At 39.5% G+C, this 25371-nt stretch overlaps 1 protein-coding gene across 1 annotated transcript; it reads left to right on the forward strand.

The window, feature by feature from the left end:
• The first annotated feature begins 17556 nt into the window (after positions 1-17556).
• LOC141615169 (protein CUP-SHAPED COTYLEDON 2) lies at positions 17557-21776 on the forward strand. Its single transcript, XM_074433663.1, has 3 exons — positions 17557-17809; positions 18590-18861; positions 20975-21776. Exons 1-3 carry the CDS (start codon positions 17629-17631, stop codon positions 21479-21481), a joined length of 960 nt encoding a protein of 319 aa, XP_074289764.1. The 5' UTR covers positions 17557-17628; the 3' UTR covers positions 21482-21776.
• Positions 21777-25371: the final 3595 nt, after the last annotated feature.

Genomic DNA, 25371 nt, shown 5'->3' on the forward strand with positions numbered 1-25371 from the left:
CCGCGACGGCTCCTTCCCGTGGGATAAATTTGACCAGCTTCTGGATGAGATGGCCTTTGCGGAGGCGGCGGCGTGGAGAAGGCGGAGGCGGCGAAGGCGGCTCGGATAGGCGAGGCCAAGGCGGCCTATGATGCAAAGGTGAAGGAGGCCGAGAGGCTAAAGGCACTTGAAAACGTCGAGCCTTCTTCTCGAGCCGGCCACCGAAGATGCCGCCGCTGCGATGGAGGGCGAAGAACGAGGCATAGGGAGACGGGCGGTCGTCACCAGACTCACCCGGCATCTCGGATAGCTTTAGCTGTTCGGGGGCCAACTATTGAGCCTTTCCTCCCTGCCATTTTTGGCGCTTCACATGATATGTTTGTAATGTTTTGCTTTTCTTTCCCTTGTTTTGTTGTAAAACTCTTGGTAGGTTGTGTTTAGGCTTATCCCTATGGGGACGGCCGTCGTCTGTATTCTTTTCGCTTGTAACCTGTTATCATTAATGAAAGCTTGCTTATTTTGCCTTCGGCTTGGCCGAGGTCTTTTCTTGTCTTCTTGCGTTATTAATTGAGCGCTTTTTCATTTTTACCTTCGGCTCAGCCGAGGCAGCTAGAATGCGTATCTCAACTGCGTTTAACGTCTTTTTCTTGAACGTGTTAGCGTATCGACCGTTGTGTCCCCTGCCAGGGCTTCGGTTGGCTGAGGCGACTAGGGGTTACGCCGCGACAGCATGAGTTGGCGTATCGATCGTTGTGTCCCCTGCCAGGCCTTCGGTTGGCCGAGGCGACTAGGGGTTACGACGCGACAGCATGAGTTGGCGTATCGATCGTTGTGTCCCCTTCCGGGCCTTCGGTTGGCCGAGGCGACTAGGGGTTACGACGCGACAGCATGAGTTGGCGTATCGATCGTTGTGTCCCCTTCCGGGCCTTCGGTTGGCCGAGGCGACTAGGGGTTACGACGCGACAGCATGAGTTGGCGTATCGATCGTTGTGTCCCCTGCCGGGCCTTCGGTTGGCCGAGGCGACTAGGGGTTACGACGCGACAGCGTATGTACCTCTTGGGGTGACTTCCGTGGTGTCTACTTCTTGATGGTGACTATGGGGAAAATGAACACTGATGGAAAACTTGGATGGTTCTTCATTAGATAAAAACATGCATCGGGGTGCCCACAGTTGTCTTTGGGCACCTCCGCCGCTATACAAAGTATTTCCTGAGATTGTCAGTGTTCCAATGGCTCATCAAAGGCACACCCTCCATGTCTGTCAGCCGGTATGTACCCGACCTCATTTCTTCAACCACTTTGTAGGGACCTTCCCAGTTAGCCGTCAGTTTGCCATGAATGTTCCCTTTGTTGGTGGCGGCTGACTTTCTTAGGACTAGGTCTCCTACCTTTAAGTCCCTTTTGTGGACTCTTCGGTTGTAGGCCCTTTTCATTCGGTTCTGGTATACTGCCAAGTTGAGGCGTCTTTGTATCTCGGCTTTCTTCGACCAGGTCTAGGGAGGTTCTCAAGCCTTCCTCATTTTCGACCGGGCTAAAGGTGGCCGTTACGTATGTTGGCACCGTTGCTTCAATTGGTAGGACCGCCGGACCCATAAACTAGGTGGAATGGACTGTACCCCGTTGCTTCTTTCTCCGTGGTTCGCAGGGACCACAGGACGCCGGGTAGTTCATCGGCCCATCTTCCCTTTAGGTCTTTAACTGTCTTCTTCAAACCGTTGAGGATTGTTTTATTGGCGCCTCCGTTTGTCCGTTGCTCTGTGGGTGACAGACGAAGGAGTATGCAAATTTGATACCGAGTTCTTCCAAACACTCATTATTGTGTCGCTCCAAAACTCTCGGCCGTGGTCGAATACCATGACTTGGGGTAACCCAAAATGAGTTATGACATTTTCCCAGTTACCTTTCGACGGCAGGTAAATCGTCTTTGCAGTCTTGCTACAGCTTCAACCCATTTGGTGAAGTAGTCAACGGCGACGATCAAGAACTTTCTTCCGCCGGATGCCGTTGGAAATGGCCCTAGTAGATCCATCCCCCACTGTGCGAAAGGAAGGGGATTAAGTACCGGCTGCAGGTCTCGGGATGGCGCATGTATCACCGGAGCATGCATTTGGCAGTTGTTGCACTTTTTGGTCTTGGCTCCGGAATCCGCAAGCATGGTGGGCCAGAAGTAGCCGGCTCGGAGAGCTTTGTGAGCTAGTGTTCTTGCCCCCATGTGATGGCCGCAGATGCCTTCGTGAATTTCTGTCAATATTAGCTCCGCGTCGGTTGGACCGACACACTTCAAGAGTGGCCTTGTCACGGACCTCCTGTATAATTCTCCTTCAAACACCAAGTATCTTGCTGCGATCCTCTTTATCTTCTGTGAGAGACTGCGGTCCTCCGGTAACTCATTCATCAGTTTGTACTTCATTATCGGAGTCATCCAAGTCGTCTCGGCCTCTGTGTCGCCCACCATGCCGATGGCCTCAGTAATGCTTTTGGCATTCCTGATGTCCACCAGCACGGTTCGACTGATATTCTTGATGGTTGAACTGGCAAGTTTTGAGAGAGCGTCGGCTCGATTGTTCTCGGACACAGGAATGCATAGTATTTGGAAGGATTTTAACTTCGAAGTGTCGGCTTTTACCCTTTCCAGGTATCTTACCATCCCGTCGTCCCGAGTCTCGTACTCTCCTCTGATTTGATTAGCCACTAAGAGTGAATCTGTTTTTCAAAATGATGTGCTCGCCCGAAGCCCCGGCTAGCTCGACTCCGGTTATCACCGCCTCGTATTCGGACTCGTTGTTTGAGGCCGAGAAGGTAAATTTCAAGGCGTACTCGAACTCGTCCCCGTTTGGGCCGATGATAAGTATGCGGCTCTGAGCCGTTCGTCGTGGAGGACCCGTCGGTATATACCTCCCATACTCCGAGGTTTTGCTCTTCTTGGTATGTGCATTCGGCCAGAAATCTGCCGATTACTGTCCTTTTATTGAGGGCCTCGGCTTGTACCGAATGCCGAAAGCCGGATAGCTCTATTGCCCATTTGATGAGCCTGCCGGATTGCTCAAATTTTTCCAATGCTTTCTCCAACGGCTGGTCGGTTAGGACCGTCACGGGATGTGCGTCGAAGTAGGGTTTGATTTCCTTGAAGCGGCGACGACGGCAAAGGCGCTTTTTCGATCGGCGGGTAATTTCTCTCGGCGGGCAACAATGTATGGTGACAAAGTAGATTGGGTCTTTGTTGCTTGTCCTCTTCCCGACGATCACGGACCGACCGTGGCCGAGGTAATCTTGCTATGTATAGGTAGTACGATGTTTCCCCCGCATCGGTGCAGGGACGGGGTTGGGAGAGTCGAAGATGAGCTTTCGATTGTTTGAAAGTGTGCTCGTGCTCCTCCCCCCCCGTAAGTCTTTATTTCCCTTCAACATCTTGAAGAACGGGGTGCTCTTGTCGGTGACCGAGAGATGAAACGGCTAGAGCCGCCATCCTCCCGGTCAAGATCATGACCTCTTTTCGATTCCTCGGCTCCGGCAGTCTAGTATCGCCTGGACTTTGTCCGGGATTGGCGTCAATTCCTTGGCGCCGACAAGTACGCCGAGGAACTTACCTGCTCGGACACCGAAGTTGCATTTCATTGGGTTGAGCTTCATCTTGTACTTCCTTAGTGAACAAAATGTCTCGTGCAAATCGGCTAAGTGCTCGCTGTCGGACTTGCTTTTTACAATAGCATCGTCGACGTAAGCCTCAATGTTTCGCCCTTTTTGATTTTGGAACACTTTGTCCACCAGTCTTGTGTAAGTTGCACCGGCGTTCTTTAAACCAAACGGCATCATTTTGTACATGTATGTGCCGTTAGCAGTGATGAATGCGCATTTGGGCATGTCTTCCTCGACCATGAACACCGATGATACCCGAGAAGGCGTCCGGCGAGGCTCGATAGTGTAGCCTGCCGTCGCGTCGATTAAACTATCTATTCGAGGCAAGGGATATCAATCTTTGGGGCATGCTTTATTAAGATTGGTAAAATCTACGCACATCCTCCATGCCCCCGATGATTTCCTCACCATTACAACATTAGCTAACCACTCAGGATAGGTACAAGGCATGATGAAACCTGCCGCCAGCAATTTATATACCTCGGCTTTGATGGCCTCATCCTTCTCGGCTGAGGAGTTCCTCATCCTTTGCTTGACAGGGCGAGCGGTGGGGAGTACGTTCAGCTTGTGAACAATTACCTCCCGGCTCACGCCTGGCATCTCGGCCGCTGAGTAGGCGAAGACGTCTTTGTTCTTTCTCAGCATATCTAGGAGTGCGGCTCTGAATTTTGGCTCCAGGTTGACACCGATAGTTACGGTGCGGCCTGGGTCAATCTCTACCTCTTCGGTCTCCGCTCCTTCGACCATGCCGACGGTGGTATCCATGCGCTCGCCCTCCTGTTGCAAGGACGGGCTCTTCCCCCTTTCTGACTTCTTCGCCACTTTGAAGGATTGCATGTTGCACCCTTTGGCGGACACTTGGACATTGACCACTTCGTCCTTTTTGTTCTTTGAAACGAGCTTATGCGCTTCCCCCTGGTTCGAGACGTACATCAATGTCAGAGCTCGGACGGACATTACTGCATCGGCCTCGCTCAGGGTCCCTCGGCCTATGAGAACGTTGTAGGCGGACGAGCCGTCAATGACCACGAACTCGGACATAACGTTCTTGGCCGCACTTCCCTCGCCGAACCTCACCGGCAGCCTAATTGACCCTAGGGGTACCAGGCCGGCCCCAGAAAAGCTGTACAACGGGTTGGTGCAGGGGCTCAAGTCTTCAACCTTCAGACCGAGGTTGAGAAAGCATTCGCTGTACATGATGTTTGTGTAGGCGCCTGTGTCGACCAGGCACCTCTTCACCAGGTGGTGGGCTATATCCAAGTGGACTATGAGCGGGTCGCTGTGAGGGGCGATGACTCCTTCGTAGTCCCTCTTCCTAATGGTTATATCGGGGATGCTGGAAGCGGGAGTCGCTGTGTTGGGCACAAAGTTGATGGCCTGATACAGCTCGGTCAGGTGTCGTTTGTGCCCATGAGCGGACCCACCATTCTCGTTGCCCCCGATGACAACATGGATTACTCTTATCCGTTCGAAGACGGACTTCTTATCCGAACCGCCGACATCAGTCTTTTGACCTTTGGCGACATACTTGCCGAGGCTCCCCTTCCGGATCAGCTCTTCAATGGCATTTTTCAGATGCCGGCAGTTGTCCGTAAGGTGACCGGTGTGGCCGTGGTACTCACGATCGGCTCGTGTCACCGTCACTCCTCGGCACCGGTGGCCTCTCCCACTTCTGACCCTCGTTCTTGCTCAGGGCGAAAACCTCAGCGGCAGACACGGCCAGTGGGGTGTGATCATTGTACCGCTTCTGGCGGTTCGTTCCCGAACTCCACCCGGCGTCCGCCGAGTTCTGCTTCCTGGTGGACCTGTCGGACCGTGACCTATTACCATCACGGCGTCTTTCATCCGGGTTGTCCTCCCGGCGGCTTTTTCTTTCTGAATGCTCGGCCTCGCTGGGGCCTGCCCAGGTTTTGTGGTAGTCCTCCACCTTAATGGCTTGATCGGCTATTTTCCTGGCGGAGTCTAATCTTTGGCCGCCGCACTTGATGAGCTCATTCTTTAGGCCTCCTCTCGGGAGACCTTTCATCAGCGCGAAGGCTGCCAGTTCGCTGTTCAGCTCACGAATCTGCTGAACCTTGGCGTCGAACCTCTTCACATAACTTCGGAGAGATTCGCCTCCTTCCTGTCTGATAGTCAGGAGGTCCGAGGTCTCCACGGCCCTCCTCTTGTTGCAGGAATACTGGGCTAGGAACGTGTCCTTCAGGTCGGCGTAACAGTATACCGACCCGTCGGGTAGCCCCTTGTACCAACTTTGTGCCATCCCATGCAGTGTCGTTGGGAAGATTCGGCACCAAACTTCATCGGGTTACTCCCATACTGACATGTGGGACTCGTAAGCCTCGACGTGGTCAGTTGGGTCGCCTTCTCCTTTGTATGCTATAGGTGGCAACTTCAGCTTAGTCGGCACCGGGGTATCTAGGACGTGGCGCGAGGGGCTGTCGACCACGTGCCGAACGACACGCGGCGATCGGCTCCTCACATCCCTAGTCCGGCTCCTCTCCCCGTGGTGGGAAGGGCTTCTTCTCCGACTCTGGTGAGTCGGGCTTCTTCTCCGACTCTGGCGAGTCGGACTTCTTTCACTCCTCTGGGGGGTGCCTCGTCGGCGCTGCGGCGACGTTGTCCTCCCTCGAGTGCGGGAAGGACTAAGGTCTACCACTAGCGCTCTGGGCTCCCCTGGCGTCTTGACAGGGCCGACTTCTTCCAGTGCTCCATTCAAGTTTCTTGGAGTCACATTTTGGGCCCTGGGCTCCTGGACAGGTTCCGCCGCTCTTGTCGGTGTGACAGTGTGAGCCGGCGTACTAGCAATTATGTCCAGGAGTAGCTTCAGCTTTGCTGCATCAACCACATGTCCCAGGACGGTGACTTGGTTGGCGGGCAGCGGCATATCTTGTTCCTTGGGCGTCCCGTTCGTCGTATCAGTGATACGGCCGGTGGGGGACTGCCCGATTTCTGAGTTGTGGAATGTGTCGTCTTGGTAGAATTTGTTTTCCACCAACACCTTCTCTGGTTGTTTCGACATCTTCTTAGCTTTTTGGGAGGGTTTAGTTTTGTTTTTTTTGTTTTTTTTTTTTTTTTTTGGGGAATGAATATGACTAGCTTCTAGTATCTTTTTCCCACAGACGGCGCCAATTGTTCCGGGTGTAATTCCAGAGCAGTTATTTGTCACCACCCGTTCTTGTAGAATGACGTCCCTAGTTGAATCCTCCTTGCGGTCTCCTGAAACGATGAACAAACTGAGGGCTCGGCTTTGGGCCGAGCGAACTCACTCCGACGCTCAAGTCAGTAACTTAGAGAGGTAAGTTGTTGTTACTTAGCAAAGTGCGTATTGTAGAGAGATAAGGAAGATATTACCAGATGAATAGTGATTCTTAGGTTAAATTGTGGATCCTTTCCTCAATGAGGGTTGAGGAGTATTTATAGACTTTCGCCTTTTGTCACGTAGTGGCCAAGTGGCCAAGTGGCTAACAGGCGGAAAGACCGTTCTACCCTCGGCCGATGGACCTATGGCAGGCCGGCCGAGGGGCCTTGGATATGAGTACGCGGATATGTGCCCCGGCTGGCTGGTTGCCCGGCGGAGACCCAAGAGACAGGCCGATGGGCTGCATCGGCTAGGCTGTCTGATATGTCGAATTGTTGTGGATGTCTTTGACCTTGGTCAATATGTTGACTTGGTCAGCGGGTGCAGAATATGCCCCATCAGAATCATTTCGTGCTTACACAAATTTCGTTGTCTCCAGATGTAATAGATGTAAGCATTGTAGAGAGCATTGATAATCCCCTTCCTCGTTTCAGGGTAACCTCTTTAATTATTAGGGGCTTTTGTTAAAATCAATTAAATTAGAGTTCCTTTAATCGAACTAAAAGAATACATCATAATATCAAATACTACAATACAATACAACATCCAATATGATACAACCCTAAATATAATATTTAACTGTAAAGCCCCGTAAACACCAGGAATACAAAATGGTATATTTTATTAATAGCAGCGGAAATTACAGAGCGTTATCGCCGTATTTCCCAATACAGAGAAATACAAGGCTTACATTATTTCGTAGTACAACCGAATAACTAGTAGCAGGTCTTATTGATTATATTTTAATATTATGATACATTATTCTTATTCCATTTTCTTGCGCCAACCTCACTCATGCCCTTCCCTGTTTCCAGTACCTGAAAAAGATTAATAAAATAAAGGGTCAACCAACCACAGGTTGAGTATATTTCCCAAAAACTCCAACTCAAATTAATATAACTCGGGTCATTATTATTGAACAGGGCCACATTACGGAGCCGAGACTCCCTTAGTCTATGCCCTCCTCCGTGTACACAGAATAACCATCTTTTTCTCTTTTTTTTTCTTTTTCTTTTTCTCTTTTTCTTTTAATCCGGATATAACGGGGCGGAGTCAATTGCCGAGCCCCCTGCCGAGCCCACTTCAGAGCTCACATCCATGTACACGGGATAAAATAATAATGTGGTCCGGTCCTTTCCAATAATAATGTCCCGGATGATACATTGGCCAAATGTACATCTTAGCAATGATATTTTAATATTAACATTATCATGTGAGCATTATAACGTCAATTATTAACACAAACAGTACCACGGTCATATCTCACGTAAACCACATTATGTAAAATATACAAGTATAACATAACTTTATCACATAAACAATAATTCACGTACATTAAAATATCAGTTGAGTAATTATAACGATAATATACTTACTCATTATATTAACTTAAGACGAAGGGGTAGGAAATATACCTCTTACAATTGTTTAACTACTCTGAATACAAGTCTTTATGCTCTATCTAGCTTGTTGGTGGTTTTGTTGTGTGTGTTCCTTCGAATGAGCATGCAACAACGTCAATTTATAGGTTTTCTATGTCGGTTTAACGTCCTAGGCTACATGTCCCTATGATTGTACGTGGTAATGTCAATTACCAAGTAAAATTCTTGATGTCAATAGTCATTACCTTGGTTCACACGTGGATATCCAAACCACCACAACCATTTTTTTTTATCATTTTTTTAAATATTTAGACCATGTGACGAATTTCAATAAACTATGTAAAATATTGTAAAATATCTTAGATATTTTACATTATGGGTTACTTTCTTTGAGATAGGTCTAGCAAAAATTCTACGGGTAAAGTTATTATTGAGTAGGATTTCAACCGAACTATTTTATTCTTATTCTAGGGTCTTACCTATACTAGGTTACTACGCCTTTGGAATTTTATTAAGTCAATATCTCCCTCTAGGATGGATTCCTTTCATTTGTGTACGTTCTCGACTCTAATAAATAAAAATTCTTTCCCCTTTCAAACAAAGAATTTTCTTAAATATAATAGAAAATAGAAAATTTACTCGAGTATTACATTCTACCCACCTTAAAATAAGGTTCGTCCTCGAAACTTGAATTATTGCCTTATTGGAACAAATAAGGATATCAACTCCGTATTTCCTGTTCTGTTTCCCAAGTCGTTACAAGTGGAATAACTTTATAATGTAGAGCCTTCTCTTTATAGTCTAAAATTTGAATCAGTTTCTCTTCTTAAATTAGGTCCTCTTTAACTCGCACTGGGGGTACGTTAATGATGTGACTAAGGTAGGGAATATACTTTATTAAGAGTACAAGTACACGTGAAAACATCATGGATTCTAGAAAATCCTATTGGAAGGGATAGTCTATAGGCAATATTTCGAATTCGCTCCACTATCTCAAATTGTCCTATATATCTTGGGCTCAATTTTCTCTGTTTTTCGAATCTAATAACCCCTTTCGTTGGTGATACCTTAGGAAATTTGAATCACCTACATGAAATTCCACTTGTCGTGTTTTAAGGTCAGCATAACTCCTTTGACAAATTTGAGCAACTCTCATTTTTTATGGCATAGTTTTCACTTTATCCATGGGTTATTGAATCAAATATGGTGCAATGACCCTTGATTCATTAATATTACTCCAACATTTTGGATATCTACAGTTTCTCCCATACAAAGCCTCAAAATGAGTCATTTCAATACTAGCTTGATAACTATTATATGAAACTCGATCAAGGGCAAATGTTGTTCTCAAGACTCCTGGAATTTCAGAACACATACTCCTAACTAATATAGGTTACATCTTCAAGTAATCTTGTTGCTTACACAGTAACAAATATGGTTTAAGTTTTTTTTTTATCCGGAAAGAGCTTATTTGGTTGTATCCATGGGAACCATAAACATTGCCAAATATGTAAAAGTAAACAACCCATTTTTGTATAACTGTCTTTTTGTGCAAGCAAACTCTTTTCCAAAGAAATCAAAAGCTTCCTTCTTTATTTAAATGAGCAAACCAGTTTTTTTTTCATGAAGTGTATAAGGTTTGTTGAAAGTTTGGAAAGCCATTTTCAAGAGTTAAAATATTTTCGAATTGTTTCTTTCAAAGACGAGTCTTATTAAGTCACATTGGACTACACTTTTTTTTTTTACTTAGACAATAGACCAAATTTAATGATCTCTTATAACACCATGACTCAATCTATGACATTCTTCAGCTTTGATCATCCTTGTGCAATCTTCTTTGACAATTAGAGCTCTTGAGCTATAAGATTAAAACTTAAGAGGCACACAATTAAATAAACAATGAGATTAATTTGACTTAAGGTATCATCAATACTTAACTAATCAAATTGGGTCTCAAAAACTCTGTTTGTCCATCGGTTTGTGGGTGAAAAGAGTGCTAAAGTTCAAATGAGTTCCTAGGGCATTTTGAAAACTTTTCCAAAATTTTGCTAAAAAGTTTGTGTCACGATCTGACACAATGGTTTTGGGAACTCAGTGTAATCCAACAATTTCTTTTATATATTTCTTTGTCAACTGTTCCGAGTTCCACGTGGTTTTGATTGCTAAAAAAGCGTGTCTTCTTGGTTAGTCGGTCTAAATCACTCATATCTCATTCATTCCTTTTAGCGTCAAAGGCAATATTGTCAAAAAGTTCACTCTTATCGATTCCCATTTCCATGATGGAATGTCCAAAGGCGGTAAACTTCCTCCTGGCCTTTAATGCTCATTTTCACATGCTGACCGGTTAGACATTTCGCAATGAATTCTAGCTTCTTGTACTTTCCTATGACCTCATCACATATGTTAAATGTTTGTATACATCTAACTCCCCCAAAAAGTGTACTAATATAGGGTACATGTGTATTATTTTCTCCTTCTTTCAAAATTTTCACTACTAGGTACTCTTATTGCTCTCACAATCATAATATCCGTCATCGTAATAAATCAAACATGCAATTTTTTTTTCTATTCTCATATCTTTTTAAATCTTCAAAATATGCAATACTAGTTAACTAAATCTAATTTTATTTATCATTATATTGAATCCCAAATTTTCTAACTAGGGGTAGGTAAACTACAAAACAGTTACCACTAAGTGCCTCTACTACCAAATACGTCCTACGAATGGGGTATTGAATTCCTATATTACAAACCATGAGAAAATTAGACTATTTTACCTCATCTCATGCAAACCTTTCTTTCTCTTTTATCTAGATGAAAATCCAATAGCATTTTCTAATTTGTCCAAGACACAACGTACTTGTGTGTAGAAGCGTCACTGTATAGCTTAGCTTCTATGCCTAGGAATAGGAGCGCTGAATATTATGTTCAAACCAATTTCCTCTCCCTTTTCCTTTATACATTATCACTCTATATAAATTATTTTATTGACTGTATAAATGGACTGTCTACTTATTTACGGTTCCACCGACACTTACTGTTCACTGACGCTACAGTAGTACAGTACCCACCGAAGCCTTTTTTTTTTTTCAAATATATTTTTTTTTTCTATAAAAACCACAAAAATTAACCATTTTATCCACCCACTTCATTTACTTCTTATCCATAATCTCAAAAAATCTCTCTAAATTATGGATAAATCATCCGATAATTCATCCAATAAATCACCCGACATCTCCTCCGATGAGCTTTATAATTCCGTTACAAAGTCTCTTAATGAAGTGAAGACACTCATTAGCTTGCTAATGATACTAATATGTGTATTAGTAGCGGTATTTGCAATAATTATAGTTTATTTTATGAAATAAATAACTATTGTTTGTAATCCTCTCTTTGATATTATTAATCATGTTACTAATCTAGTGATTTGTATATTCTTAGAGGTTTTATTATCGCCCTAACAACTTGTTAAATAAACTACACTTGTTAATCATGTTTAAAAAGTTAAAAATAGGGTAACCTTTTTTTTTGGTTTTTTTTTTTGCTTTTATTAGAAATCGAGCCTCAGACTTCTTAAACGATCTGAGATTCTCGGACCACTTAGGCTCCATTCCCAAGTTGACATCTCAACTACAAAATATTATGATATTGTCTTATGCTAATATTGTTTCAACATCGATACTTCAAAACAGTAAATGACCATCTCAACTCAACTGGGCTCTTTCAATTTGAGCTTCATGAAATATTCAAATGTTCCCCAATTAAAACATCATAACTCTAATACTCAATATTCCACTAATTCACAATTACTTAATTACCCACATTAATAATGCCTTACATCACTAATCTCACAAGATACCTTCAATCATGTCTATTATTCTATCTATAGATCCATGAAGTAATGTAATCACCTGATATCATGATCTTATCATCTTAGTCACAAATATCTTATAAAAAAAAATGCATTGACTAATCTAATATTTTCTTTGAAGCAAAACTTTATAATCCAAATTTCACCATCACCAGCATATTACCTAATTACTACCAACAACTTCCAAATTTCAATCCCCAAAATCACAGCCATTCTCAAAATATAAATTAAAACATGAAAATATTTTTATCCTTTTCTTTTACCTCTAAGTAACCCAATTTCAATCTCATTAGCATAATCCAAACAACTTAAGTACAACTCTATATTAGCCATAAATCCCTTAATAATATCATCCAGGTCCTCAACCCACAATATCTTCAAAACTCTAATAAGACTTTGTGATGCTCACTAATGTCCTTCAAAGACATTAATCCAACATTCTCCATAATTGAAATAAATATTCACTTAACATTTACAAGCCCCTAAAACTTTATATCTTCAAACGTCCATTTTTTTTTCTGCCATCTTCAATATATTGGCTTGAAACCACAACATTCTGATCCAAACTTTAAAATTCTTCCTCTTTGTATTTACTATATAAATTGCTCGAAGATTCGAACTCCATAAATGTACTTACATTGAATTCATCCTACTCAATTTTTTTTTTCTCTATTTTCCTAATTGCCTCCAACGGTAAGCTTGCCAAAAATCGCATTATTCACTTCCTTTCTATACTCCTAACGCCTGCCTCTCATTCCTCCACAAAGTTAGGCACAACCTTCTTCTTCCATAACAAATACGACAAACCCCTTTCTTTTGTTTTACCAGTCAAGATTTCGAAAATCGTGATAGCCACTTAACTTAGTTTATCTATATTCTACATATATCACACCTTCTTAGTTCACATAAACTACAAAAACCATCATCTTCTCGAAATCGCTCGGACATAATACTTCACCATTCTTCTATTGAAAAACATCGACATTTGGTACGTTGTTGTCGTTAAGTGAATCTAGTGCACTCTACTTTCGACTATATCCATTAATATTGGGAACTAAAATAAATTTATTATACCTCTATAATATTGTATTTTTCATGTCTAAATGACTAAAGTATAGTATCTCTATTTCACCCGGCATTTATGGAAGTATACTCTGTTTCTCACGCAACCTCTAATATCTCTAACCTTGTGACATGACAGTAAGACTGAACCTAGTAGTTCTTTATACTTTTTTTTTTTTTTATTATAATGCAAGTTATGATCTTAAAAGTGTGCACATATATAGAATGATATGTCGGCAAAGACCGTATCAAATAGTGCACTAACAATAAATACTAAAAGGACACATAAAAAATATCATTAAGTCAAATAAGGTAATCACATAAGTTAACAAGCAAAAAAACAAGATAAAATCCTATAAGCTACCCATTATACCTAGGACGTCTACCCATCTCTCGGTCAATTTATGTTTTTTTTTTGAATCCATATAATTTATTAAGTATTTTTTTTTTCATTCTTTAGCCTAAGCTCTGATACCACTTTTGTAACGCCCCGTAAACAACAGGAGTACAAAATGGTATATTTTATTAATAGCAGCGGAAATTACAGAGCGTTATCGCCGTATTTCCCAATACAGAGAAATACAAGGCTTACATTATTTCTTAGTACAACCGAATAACTAGTAGCAGGTCTTATTGATTATATTTTAATATTATGATACATTATTCTTATTCCATTTTCTTGCGCCAACCTCACTCATGCCCTTCCCTGTTTCCTGTACCTGAAAAAGATTAATAAAATAAAGGGTCAACCAACCACAGGTTGAGTATATTTCCCAAAACCTCCAACTCAAATTAATATAACTCGGGTCATTATTATTGAACAGGGCCACATTACGGAGCCGAGACTCCCTTAGGCTATGCCCTCCTCCGTGTACACAGAATAACCATCTTTTTCTCTTTTTTTTCTTTTTCTTTTTCTCTTTTTCTTTTAATCCGGATATAACGGGGCGGAGTCAATTGCCGAGCCCCCTGCCGAGCCCACTTCAGAGCTCACATCCATGTACACGGGATAAAATAATAATGTGGTCCGGTCCCTTCCAATAATAATGTCCCGGATGATACATTGGCCAAATGTACATCTTAGCAATGGTATTTTAATATTAACATTATCATGTGAGCATTATAACGTCAATTATTAACACAAACAGTACCACGGTCATATCTCACGTAAACCACATTATGTAAAATATACAAGTATAACATAACTTTATCACATAAACAATAATTCACGTACATTAAAATATCAGTTGAGTAATTATAACGATAATATACTTACTCATTATATTAACTTAAGACGAAGGGGTAGGAAATATACCTCTTACAATTGTTTAACTACTCTGAATACAAGTCTTTATGCTCTATCTAGCTTGTTGGTGGTTTTGTTGTGTGTGTTCCTTCGAATGAGCATGCAACAACGTCAATTTATAGGTTTTCTATGTCGGTTTAACGTCCTAGGCTACATGTCCCTATGATTGTACGTGGTAATGTCAATTGCCAAGTAAAATTCTTAATTTCAATAGTCATTACCTAGGTTCACACGTGGATATCCAAACCACCACAACCATTTTTTTTTATCATTTTTTTAAGTATTTAGACCATGTGACGAATTTCAATAAACTATGTAAAATATTGTAAAATATCTTAGATATTTTACATTATGGGTTATTTTCTTTGAGATAGATCTAGCAAAAATTCTACGGGTAAAGTTATTATTGAGTCGGATTTCAACCGAACTATTTTATTCTTATTCTAGGGTCTTACCTATACTAGGTTACTACGCCTTTCGAATTTTATTAAGTCAATATCTCCCTCTAGGATGGATTCCTTTCATTTGTGTACGTTCTCGACTCTAATAAATAAAAATTCTTTCCCCTTTCAAACAAAGAATTTTCTTAAATATAATAGAAAATAGAAAATTTACTCGGGTATTACATTAACAACATACAACAATTGCACACAATTGAACTAATCAAATTTTAAAACCCCAATCTTGTAACCCTAGAACAAACACATAAATACAACAATTATATATAATGTAAGCTTTTAATCTAATACTTAAAAATACATGTTCGCTCTGATACCACTGCCTGTAGCAATTTTCAACAGATTTGAATTACAGAATTCCCAAGATCTAATGCAAGTAATTAAGTATTAAGATTAAACAAAAAGAGTGATTAGCAAACTTGCCTAGATGCGGAAGAATTCCAATAAGATGCTAATAATAAGTATAATAAACCAGAATAGCAGCTCCTTGAATAATAATATAATCTGTGGGATCGTCTCACAATAACGCCTCAAGTATTGCGCCCCTACCGGTATCCGCAAAATATGACTGTGTATGCTAGTACAAATATAAAGGAAAACTTTCCCTTTACTCTCTTAAGATTTTGCTTATTCAGAAAAACTAACCATAAAACATCTCTCCCTTATATCTCTGTATAGGAGTTCAAGGAGAATCCTAGATTATCTAGGATAAGGAATGTTTAATAGAATAATCTGTTATTCTTTTTGTTATAATTAATCCATTTTAATTATAATATTTCCCGAAATTCATATAGTATGTGACCTGTAAAACCAATTAATACTACCCGAATCCTTACTCATTTAGGACTCAGATTACAAGCTGTTCCTAACAGAAAATCGTAAACACATAGAATTAATCATTATACAATATCCCTTACATATGGACATATTAACTCCTTCAAGTGTAACAAGGATTTAGAAAGCCTCACTCAATATATTATATCAGTAAGTCTTCCGTGGACGGGTCAAATATCACCCACTTAGGTAGATAAGGACAGAAATTAATGTGTCTAGGAAATCACAAGGACTTGTCTTTATCTTCCCATGTGGATAATATTTGACTCGTCAGTCGTCGCAAACTTGTGACGGATAGTCCCCGTCTTAAATTTTAATTTGTGATAATATATAATTGTATCTTCTGTAACTACCAATAGGGGTGGCCGGGTGGGAAACATCTGCTCCACATCAGAAAAATGGACTAGTCCGGATCGGAATCTACTGGACCGGGACCGAAACTAGTCCCCGGTCCACCATTTTTTAAGATTACAGTTTCCGGTTCGGTCTTGGACCGGAAATTTCCAGTTCGGACCAAAAAGACCAGAATTATTTTTATTTTATTTTTCCTTAAAATATTAATTAAAAATGGCCTACTTAATCCTGTCCAACCGGTCCGGTTTTATGGACCGGAATTTTGAAAAAGTGGGAATATAAAATTAATTCCGGTCCAACCGGTCCGGTCTTGGACCAAAATTTTTCAGGTCCAGTCCCAGTCTAGAATTTTTATCATCCGATCCGGTTCTGATCCGAGATTTTTTACAATTCCGTTTCTGGTTCCGGTCCGGTCCGGTTTTGGACCAGTACCCAGCCCTAACTACAAAAAAAACGGTATTTCTTTAGCGACCTCATGCTACAATAATATACCACCATGTACGAAGTACATACTATATATTAATAATTTCACTTGGTTACCTTGAATATGAAGGTCTATAGTTGGTGTGAACTTCAAAAATACTGAACACTAGTACACTATCATACCCCCAAAAACCCTAAAAGGCTTGAAAATCACATACATCTTAAAATATTCATATATATACACACTTAACTAACATAATACACCACCACCATTTACTTAATTCATCTCTTAGCTTGCTTCTTCGACCATAACAGTTATGTCTCCTACACTTATTTTCTCACCAATACACTAATAATAACTTAATTAACTCCATAAAATCTTAATATTTTCCTTGTTATCCAACTCCTTAAAGTTTTCGTCTGTCGGATGCTCATTGTTTGCTTAGCAAAATACTCTAAATTCTAGCAAGTGTAAGCAATATTTCCCATCAACCAATTATTTTACAATCCCTCTATTTCGGTCATATGTTTATCTATTCCATTTAGGGGTGTCTCAGTCATCAACTGTTAATGTCTTTGATTGACAATTTGATTCTGCAAAGTTAATTTTGTCCACTTGTTATCCAATAATTGACCCCTTTTTATTAGTTGGTCTTTGTTCCAACATCAAAGGTAAACAAATGACTGGGACGAAGGAGTACTATATGTTATTAACTAAAATTTTTGTATGTATATCCCTTGAAGCTAGGGTAAGCAAATAATATAGATATATAAGCTGTAGAGATTTCATCATCTACCTTTTGACTCTTTTGTTTGGAAAACCTAATTAAGCTTTAATTATATGCGTGTATAATTAAGTTTCTTGTCATTTGATTTGTTTAAACAGGGACGTTATTTAGTGATTGGAGAAGGTTTCCAACAAGGAAGAAAAAGGGTTAATATAAGCTAATTAAGGTTCTCAATCATGGAAGGTGGAGAACAACAGCAACCAAAAGAAGAAAGTTTGCCTCCAGGGTTTAGATTTCATCCTACTGATGAAGAGCTCATTACTTACTACCTAGTTAACAAGATCTCCGATCCAACCTTTACTGGTCGAGCTGTTGCCGATGTTGATCTCAACAAATGCGAGCCATGGGATCTTCCAGGTATTTTTGTAGAGTTTCTTAATCCCAGTCTTTTGTAGTCATATCCACAATTTGTTTTTTACCACATCTAGGAACGGTCTTTTAATTTTCATTTTCAATAAAGCCAAAGGATCGATGGTAGGTTACTTACGGAACAAATCAAATTAAAATGACTCACTATAAATGACTAGGTACCGCGATTCTTATACTATGCAGTAGTAACGTCAAACTCATACAATTTTCGACTATCGAGTGATTTCAGTACAAACCATTAGGAGACATACCTATGTGTTTTCAACTTGGTCCTGAGTTGTGTATGTTTCTGCCCTTATTTGCCATACATCGGAATCTTTGATGCATGAAAAATATATTGTTATTGTTTTAATAATCTCATATTATTATTCTTATGAACATAATGTACTTTGTTTTAGAAAAATTGCCATATTGCTTTTTTTATTTACGTGTTTTTTTAAAATGTGTCCTTAGGTTAGGAGACACATTAAAAAGCTGGCAAATATTAGTTTGTACATCAAAATCTGATGATAAAATCTTCTAAATGTTTCTCTAATTAGCTTGTTATCATGTGCTCTTAGGGCACATGTTAGAAAAATCGATGTTATTATTTACTTATACAACTGCTCAGAAATAACTTGTGTGGCATGATCTTGCACGTGAGACCAGCCCATTTAACCCATGCGGATTAATTTAAGTTAGTCTCGCAATTGCGACCCATCATCTAGCTCATACAGAACTTTAATCATTAATACAAATAGTAAGGCCGATTCATGGCGAATTTTGTAGGGAAGGCGAAAATGGGAGAGAAAGAATGGTACTTCTTCAGTTTAAGAGATAGGAAGTATCCAACAGGAGTGCGAACAAATCGAGCGACAAATACCGGATATTGGAAAACAACAGGGAAAGATAAGGAGATATACAACAGCTTGACAACGGAGTTGGTGGGAATGAAGAAGACATTGGTGTTCTATAGAGGAAGAGCTCCAAGGGGTGAGAAAACTAATTGGGTTATGCATGAATATCGTGTTCATTCTAGATCCGCTTATAGAAGTGCCAAGGTGATCTACAATTTTACTTCATTTTCCTTATATATATATGCAATGTTTTTAAATTAGAAAAAAAATTAGATAACTTTACGAATTTTCTTACTCTTATTGAATTTATATATAAATATAAACACTTGCAATGTGTTTCAAAGATTAAACCTATTAAATCGTCTTAATCAGTTGGTCTTTCCTAAAACGCGCCATATAGCACCTCACTTGGGTACTGGGAGAAACGTTTTGCTAATACCTAGGCATTTTGCTTAGCTTATGTCATATATATTGATATTATTTGTCTCGTTTAAATTTTAAAATAAACAATATATATGTATTAATTTTTACATTTAAATTCTTTTGTTAAACAATAATTTGTGATAAAATAAATATAATATTGAGTATTGTGCTGGTCTAATGCCTCCTATTCCAATAATAAAAAAACGGAAATTTTGCATGGTATCCTTGAACTTTGACAGATTACACATGATATCCCTCATTTTAATTTTCTACATATGATACGTCTGTGTTTACGTTTTTCTTTTCCAGAATACCCTTTGACAAGCTTCCGTCATAACGATGTTACTCCTATAACTTGTGACGCCTTTTTTTGTTATCTAATACACTAACAATTCATCATCTAATACTTAAATTCTTATTTTATCTAATAATCTAATTATTAGTTGATGAAGTTTTAGTGTATTAGATAACAAAAAAAAGCATCACAAGTCACAAGAGTTACGACATTCTGACTGAAATTCGCCAAAGGATATTTTGGGAAAGAAAAAGATTAACACTTTGATACCATATGTAAAAACTTAAAATAAAAAGCATGCCAAAATTTAAGGGTAGCATGCGGAATTTCCGACTAAAAAACGATTTTCTATAATTGAAATGCAAGTAGCAATACGTTTTAGTATTTTGAGTATACATAGAAACAAACATTAGTTTTGGGTCGTATGTAGTACACGTTAAGAACACTGGTCAAGTCTGTTATGGTTAAATTTCTTACCTGTGAGTCTGTGAGTATGTGACCTTAACTTATTACTATTGTTAAAGAGTAACTATAACGTATTATCTTGTTTCTTGAAATGGTCGTACAATTGTACAAATGTGCAAATGCTAATATTAAGTTTCAACAAGAAATGCTAATCTTAGAGTAGTTACAAGCTTCTTCTATAAAGTTAAACCGAACAAAAGTAGAATTGACTATTGAGTGACACATGAAATTTGATAAAATATAAATCTAATTATTTGAAAACGAATGTGAGGTTCAATCATATTAACAAATTAAGCAAGAAATACATTTTTGAAGACCAATGGATTTATTAAGAAATGGATTTACAGATTTTGCGTGATAGTCTTAAGATACAGTGAATTCCAAAACGGACGGTTTCCTAAAATCCAATTTCTTTAATAACTAACTAGTTTTGGTGTCTCATCCCATCCGCATAATTCTATCACGGGCCACATGTATTTTGCATTAAAAATGTATTTTATATGAAATTTAATTGCTTTGATTTTAAACATATTTACTACTTCCGTACTATTCCTTGTTAAACAACTATTTTCACTCCTCCCGGTTTTATTATTGTTACTTCATATATTCTTGTTTCAGAGCTTCTGGGGACTAGCAAAATAAATGTCTTATCTAATCAAATAGGGATTATTGTTTTGACCCGTTTTAGCTAATCTTAATATAGATATGCCCGTCTTAAGAGAGACCAAGTGTTTTTACTTTCACCACTCTATTATTAATTTCACTAATAATCCTATTGCTTGAAATGTTGTTGTATTTATATAGATAAGATTAAGCACATTCACTTAAATAAGAAAACTAATAATGATATTTATTCCATTAAACTATTAACTTTTCATTAAGATTTTAACTTTTTCAACAAATTATAATATTTTCCTAAATTCTAAAGTATAATCTTCTAATTAAAATAAAATATAATTGATAAATTATAAATCGTGTCTTTTATTGATGTAATTATTAGAGAAGGATTTGACCCGAGTTCACTATAAAACAAAACTGTATAAACTGTTATTATTAGTTTCGTGATAAAAAAAATGGAAAAAATTGTGCGATATTTGTACTCGCAAAATTCTAAACTATTGGTGTTATACACAGGATGAATGGGTGGTATGCCGAGTATTTCAAAAAAGTGCAGGAATCAAGAAATACCCAACAACACAATCATCAAGAGGAATCAATCTAGAAATGGGTTCAAATCATTTACTTCAATCGCCAATGATACCATTAGCACCTTCTCAATTTCCATCCAATATGGGAAGAAATTACATGATGAACAACCTAGAATTAGTTGAGCTATCTCGTGTCCTTAGAAATGGAGGCTCCACAAGCTCAACCCTACCCTTACAACCACACCTAAACTACCCAATTAGCGGCGGTGGTGGTGTCGGTAGTGGGTTTACAATTTCCGGACTAAACTTGAACCTAGGCGCGACTCAAGGACAACCTTTGAGGCCAATTCTGAACCCACAAGATGTGAGTTCCTCTATGTTGGGTGGGTTGGAGCATGGTTATGGTTCACTAGATGGTAGTGGGTCAAGTAGTAGGTTTATGAATGTTGACAACTGTGTTGATCAATTTGATGGGTATTGGCCTACCTACTAGACTAGAAGAAATGGAGAATATAGTTTTATATATCTATGGTGGTGATTTTCTTGGGAGAATGTTTAGACTATTACAACCATGAAAACATTTGGTTGCTGAAATAATGACCTTAAGCACTGCGATTCAAAGTTTGTAGTGTTTTTGTTTTATATTTTTGGGTGATGAGGGAACCCCCAGCTGCTACCTTCGGCGTGCATTTGGTAAACCCTCGAGTATACGAGATAGCCTGCAATCCCCGTATACAAGGTAAGCCACCCAAGAGTGACATGCTCGAGTAATTAAGTTATTTCAACTTTGTAGTAATTTTAATGTGTAAAATGAGTAGAGAAGAGAACTCAAGCAACAAAGCAAGCTGCTGGAGATCTTTGAACTTCATATTCATTATGTTTTTGGATTGGATAGATTATTGTCAACTCTTATTGTTTTTGTTTGTAATTGTTATATCTTCGGATATCTCATGTATGTATTGTTCTTTGCTCCTACACAAGGTGAAATCTATTCTCTGTAGACTGTAGGTTCTAGGTGGTGCAAGTACATCAGTATCAAATTATCTCTTAATTAAAATCTACGATTTCATATTAAGCAAATTTATGATTTGCAAAATAAGCATTTCATTTGTGTGTCTGAAATGTTACTTATACTACTTCTATTCTAACCCCTCATCACTTAACCACTATAAACACCATTCATTTTTCTAATATTGGCGCTCAACTTGAAAAAGTTTAGTTAAATTTGATTAAATAACCTTGAATGTTAAATTGCTCCTTATAATTCTCTACTAGTTTTAAACCCGTTCAAAATTGCATGGGTATGCTTTTAGGAAAAGTAGTTGTTTCTCCGCGCGCATCAGTTTTTAGGAAAAGTAGTTGTTTCTCCGCGCGCGATGCGCGCGGAGACCCAAGGTATGACGTGTATTGTTGTTGAAGATATTAGGCTTGCGGATAAAGGTAAATGCAGTTTTCTCAATGAAATTATGCAACCCAGGGCAACCTACATGATAAGTAATTTTATTGAAGCAGGTTGTCGGATGTCTTTACTGCTGAGTTGCATAATTACATGAGTTGCATAGGTCATAGAGGTCATGCTCATTGTCAAGTTGTACAAGCATTTTGAGTCGAACACAACACCTCTTTCGCGTCTGATCCATCGTTCTATGCTAGTATGTTACATAACAATTAACCAGTTAAAGATTACATATGTTTACATTTGGATAATATAACAAAGCTACTGATATATTATTCAGAAATTAATTAAATAGGGTTTATAATGAATTCAACCCCTGGCCATCTATCCCTCCTTCTCCATTCCTCTCAAATACGAAAAAAAAAGCACAAACACCCTCCCTTCCTTCCTCTCACCCTTCGCCCCTCTGTCTCCACACCAAAGTTATTGACTGTTAATAGTATGTCTTCAATAAGATCTATACCCCCTGTGGAATTTTCTATGACATGCTTCCCATTTTACATTGACATTTAATTCGAAGAACGAATACCACGAAAATTACTAACTAATAATAAATCAGGACAACCCATCTCTCCCTCCCTCTATCACACTTCTTCTCTCGGCTCTAAATCTGAACAAAATCAAAGGGTCAATTAATAATTACACCCTTATATAAACCACTTTTCTAAACTTACTACCTTATAAAAAAAAAAGTTCAAAAATTACTACCTTACAAAGCATATATGTATACAAATTGCTACCATTGCTTCTTTCCGGTCAGTGATTTACTCATTTTGTATAAAAATTACTGCCGAGTCACCCACATCAATTCCCATCTCAGGTAGCTCTTATCCTATAACTCATTTTGTGAATTATGATACTTTCTCAAAACCACATCGTCAATTCCTTGCAGCTTTAAATCGTGATGTTGAACCGAAGTCTTTTAAGGAGGCTATGGATGATCCACGTTGGCAAAAAGCCATGGGCGAGGAAATAGCAGCAATGATCAATACTTGGAAGGTCAGTGATTTACCAGCCGGCAAGAGTGTCATTGGGTGCATGTGGGTGTTTAAAATTAAACACAAATCTGATGGTTTAGTCGAGCGTTTCAAAGCCCGACTCGTTGTTCTCGGAAATCACCAAAAAGTCGGGGTCGACTTCACGGAAACATTTGCCCCAACTCTGAAGATGGTGACGGTACGTACTTTCTTAGCAGTTGCAACAATTAAGAAGTAGTAGTTACATCAAATGGATGTACATAATGCGTTTCTTCACGGTGATCTGTCGGAAAAAGTGTACATGCGTATGCCGCCTGGTTTCAGTTGTGGAATGGAGGGTAAAGTTTGCCGTCTTCATAAGTCTCTATACGGTCTTCGTCAAGCTCCGAGATGCTGGTATGCGAAATTAGCTAAAGCTTTATCCTCTTATGGTTTTATTATGAGCGCTTTCCATAATTCATTATTTACATATAGTAAAAATGGAGTTGAAATGCACATCCTAGTTTACATTGATGATTTGGTCATTGCCGGGAATAATTCTGAAGCTATTTCTACTTTTAAATCCTATCTAAGCAAATGCTTTTATATGAAGGATTTGGGTAAGTTAAAGTACTTTCTCGGTCTCGAAGTGATACGAAGTTCATAGGGGTTGTTTCTTTGTCAAAGAAAGTTTACTCTTGACTTGTTGTCAGAAACGGGTCTCCTTGGATACAAGCCGGCCACGGTCCTGATGGATGAAAAGCATAAGCTTGCCCTTGCTACAGACACGGTTTTGGAATATGAAACCAAATATCGTAGGCTGGTTGGTAAGCTAATTTATTTGACTTTTACACGTCCCGAAATTTGCTAATCGGTTCATATCCTCTCTCAATTTATGCAACGACTGACTCAATCTCAATGGGAGGCGGCTTTGCGAGTTGTTCAATATTTGAAAGGAAGTCCGGGTCAAGGGATTATGTTTCGAATTGACTCGCCTCTGTTGCTTGAGGCGTATTGTGATGCTTCTTATGGGAGTTGCCCGGTTACCCGTCATTCTATTACTGGTTATTTCGTATGTCTCGGTGGGTCACCCATCTCATGGAAAACGAAAAAGAAAGCCACGATTTCTCTATCATCCACAGAGGCCGAGTATCGAGCCATGGTGTCGGCAATTTGTGAGGTCATTTGGTTGAAAGACTTACTCGAAGGACTTGGAATTGCTCTTCCTGGTTCGGTCCGATTACATTGCGATAATCAAAGTGCTATGCATATTTTCCATAATCCGGTGTATCATGAACGTACCAAGCATATTGAGATTGCCTGTCATTTTATTTGTCATCACATACGTGATGGGGTCATCACTCCATGCTATGTTCATAATCAATTTCAACTCGCCAACATTCTAACCAAGGTCCTAGGACGAACGCGTTTTGAAGATTTGCTTGCCAAGTTAGGCATATCCGATGGATACGCTCCAACTTGAGGGGGGGGGGGGGGTGTGTTGGAGATAATATTGCGTAAATATTCGATATTCGTAAGAATATCGTGTTCATAGGAACATATCAAGTAGATATCGTATAATATCTTTTGTAAACTAGGAGAATATTAGTTTTGATTTGCCCTAATTTTTAGTATAAATGTAACAGCTAATGTAGTGCGACAACTCATTCAATATACATTGAAACATTCACAAAAAACTATTTATGTGAATTTTCTACATGGTATCAGAGCCATCATGACCAATGGTCACGGGTTCGAATCCTGGCAACCTAAAAACTCCTCAAAAACTCTCGAAGTGGAATTCCAGCATACGGTACGGGCGAGCTGGTGCACAACTAACCACTTTTCAAGCCCAACGGACATTTGAGTAAGGGAGCGTAATAGGAATAATTATAATAGCTGGGCCTCAACCATCACCTTAAGGCCTCATGGTATCAATTGGGTTTCGATTCTGAAATCGATTCTTCCACG

Source organism: Silene latifolia, chromosome 11 (genome assembly GCF_048544455.1).
Source record: "Silene latifolia isolate original U9 population chromosome 11, ASM4854445v1, whole genome shotgun sequence".
Taxonomy (NCBI): domain Eukaryota; kingdom Viridiplantae; phylum Streptophyta; class Magnoliopsida; order Caryophyllales; family Caryophyllaceae; genus Silene; species Silene latifolia.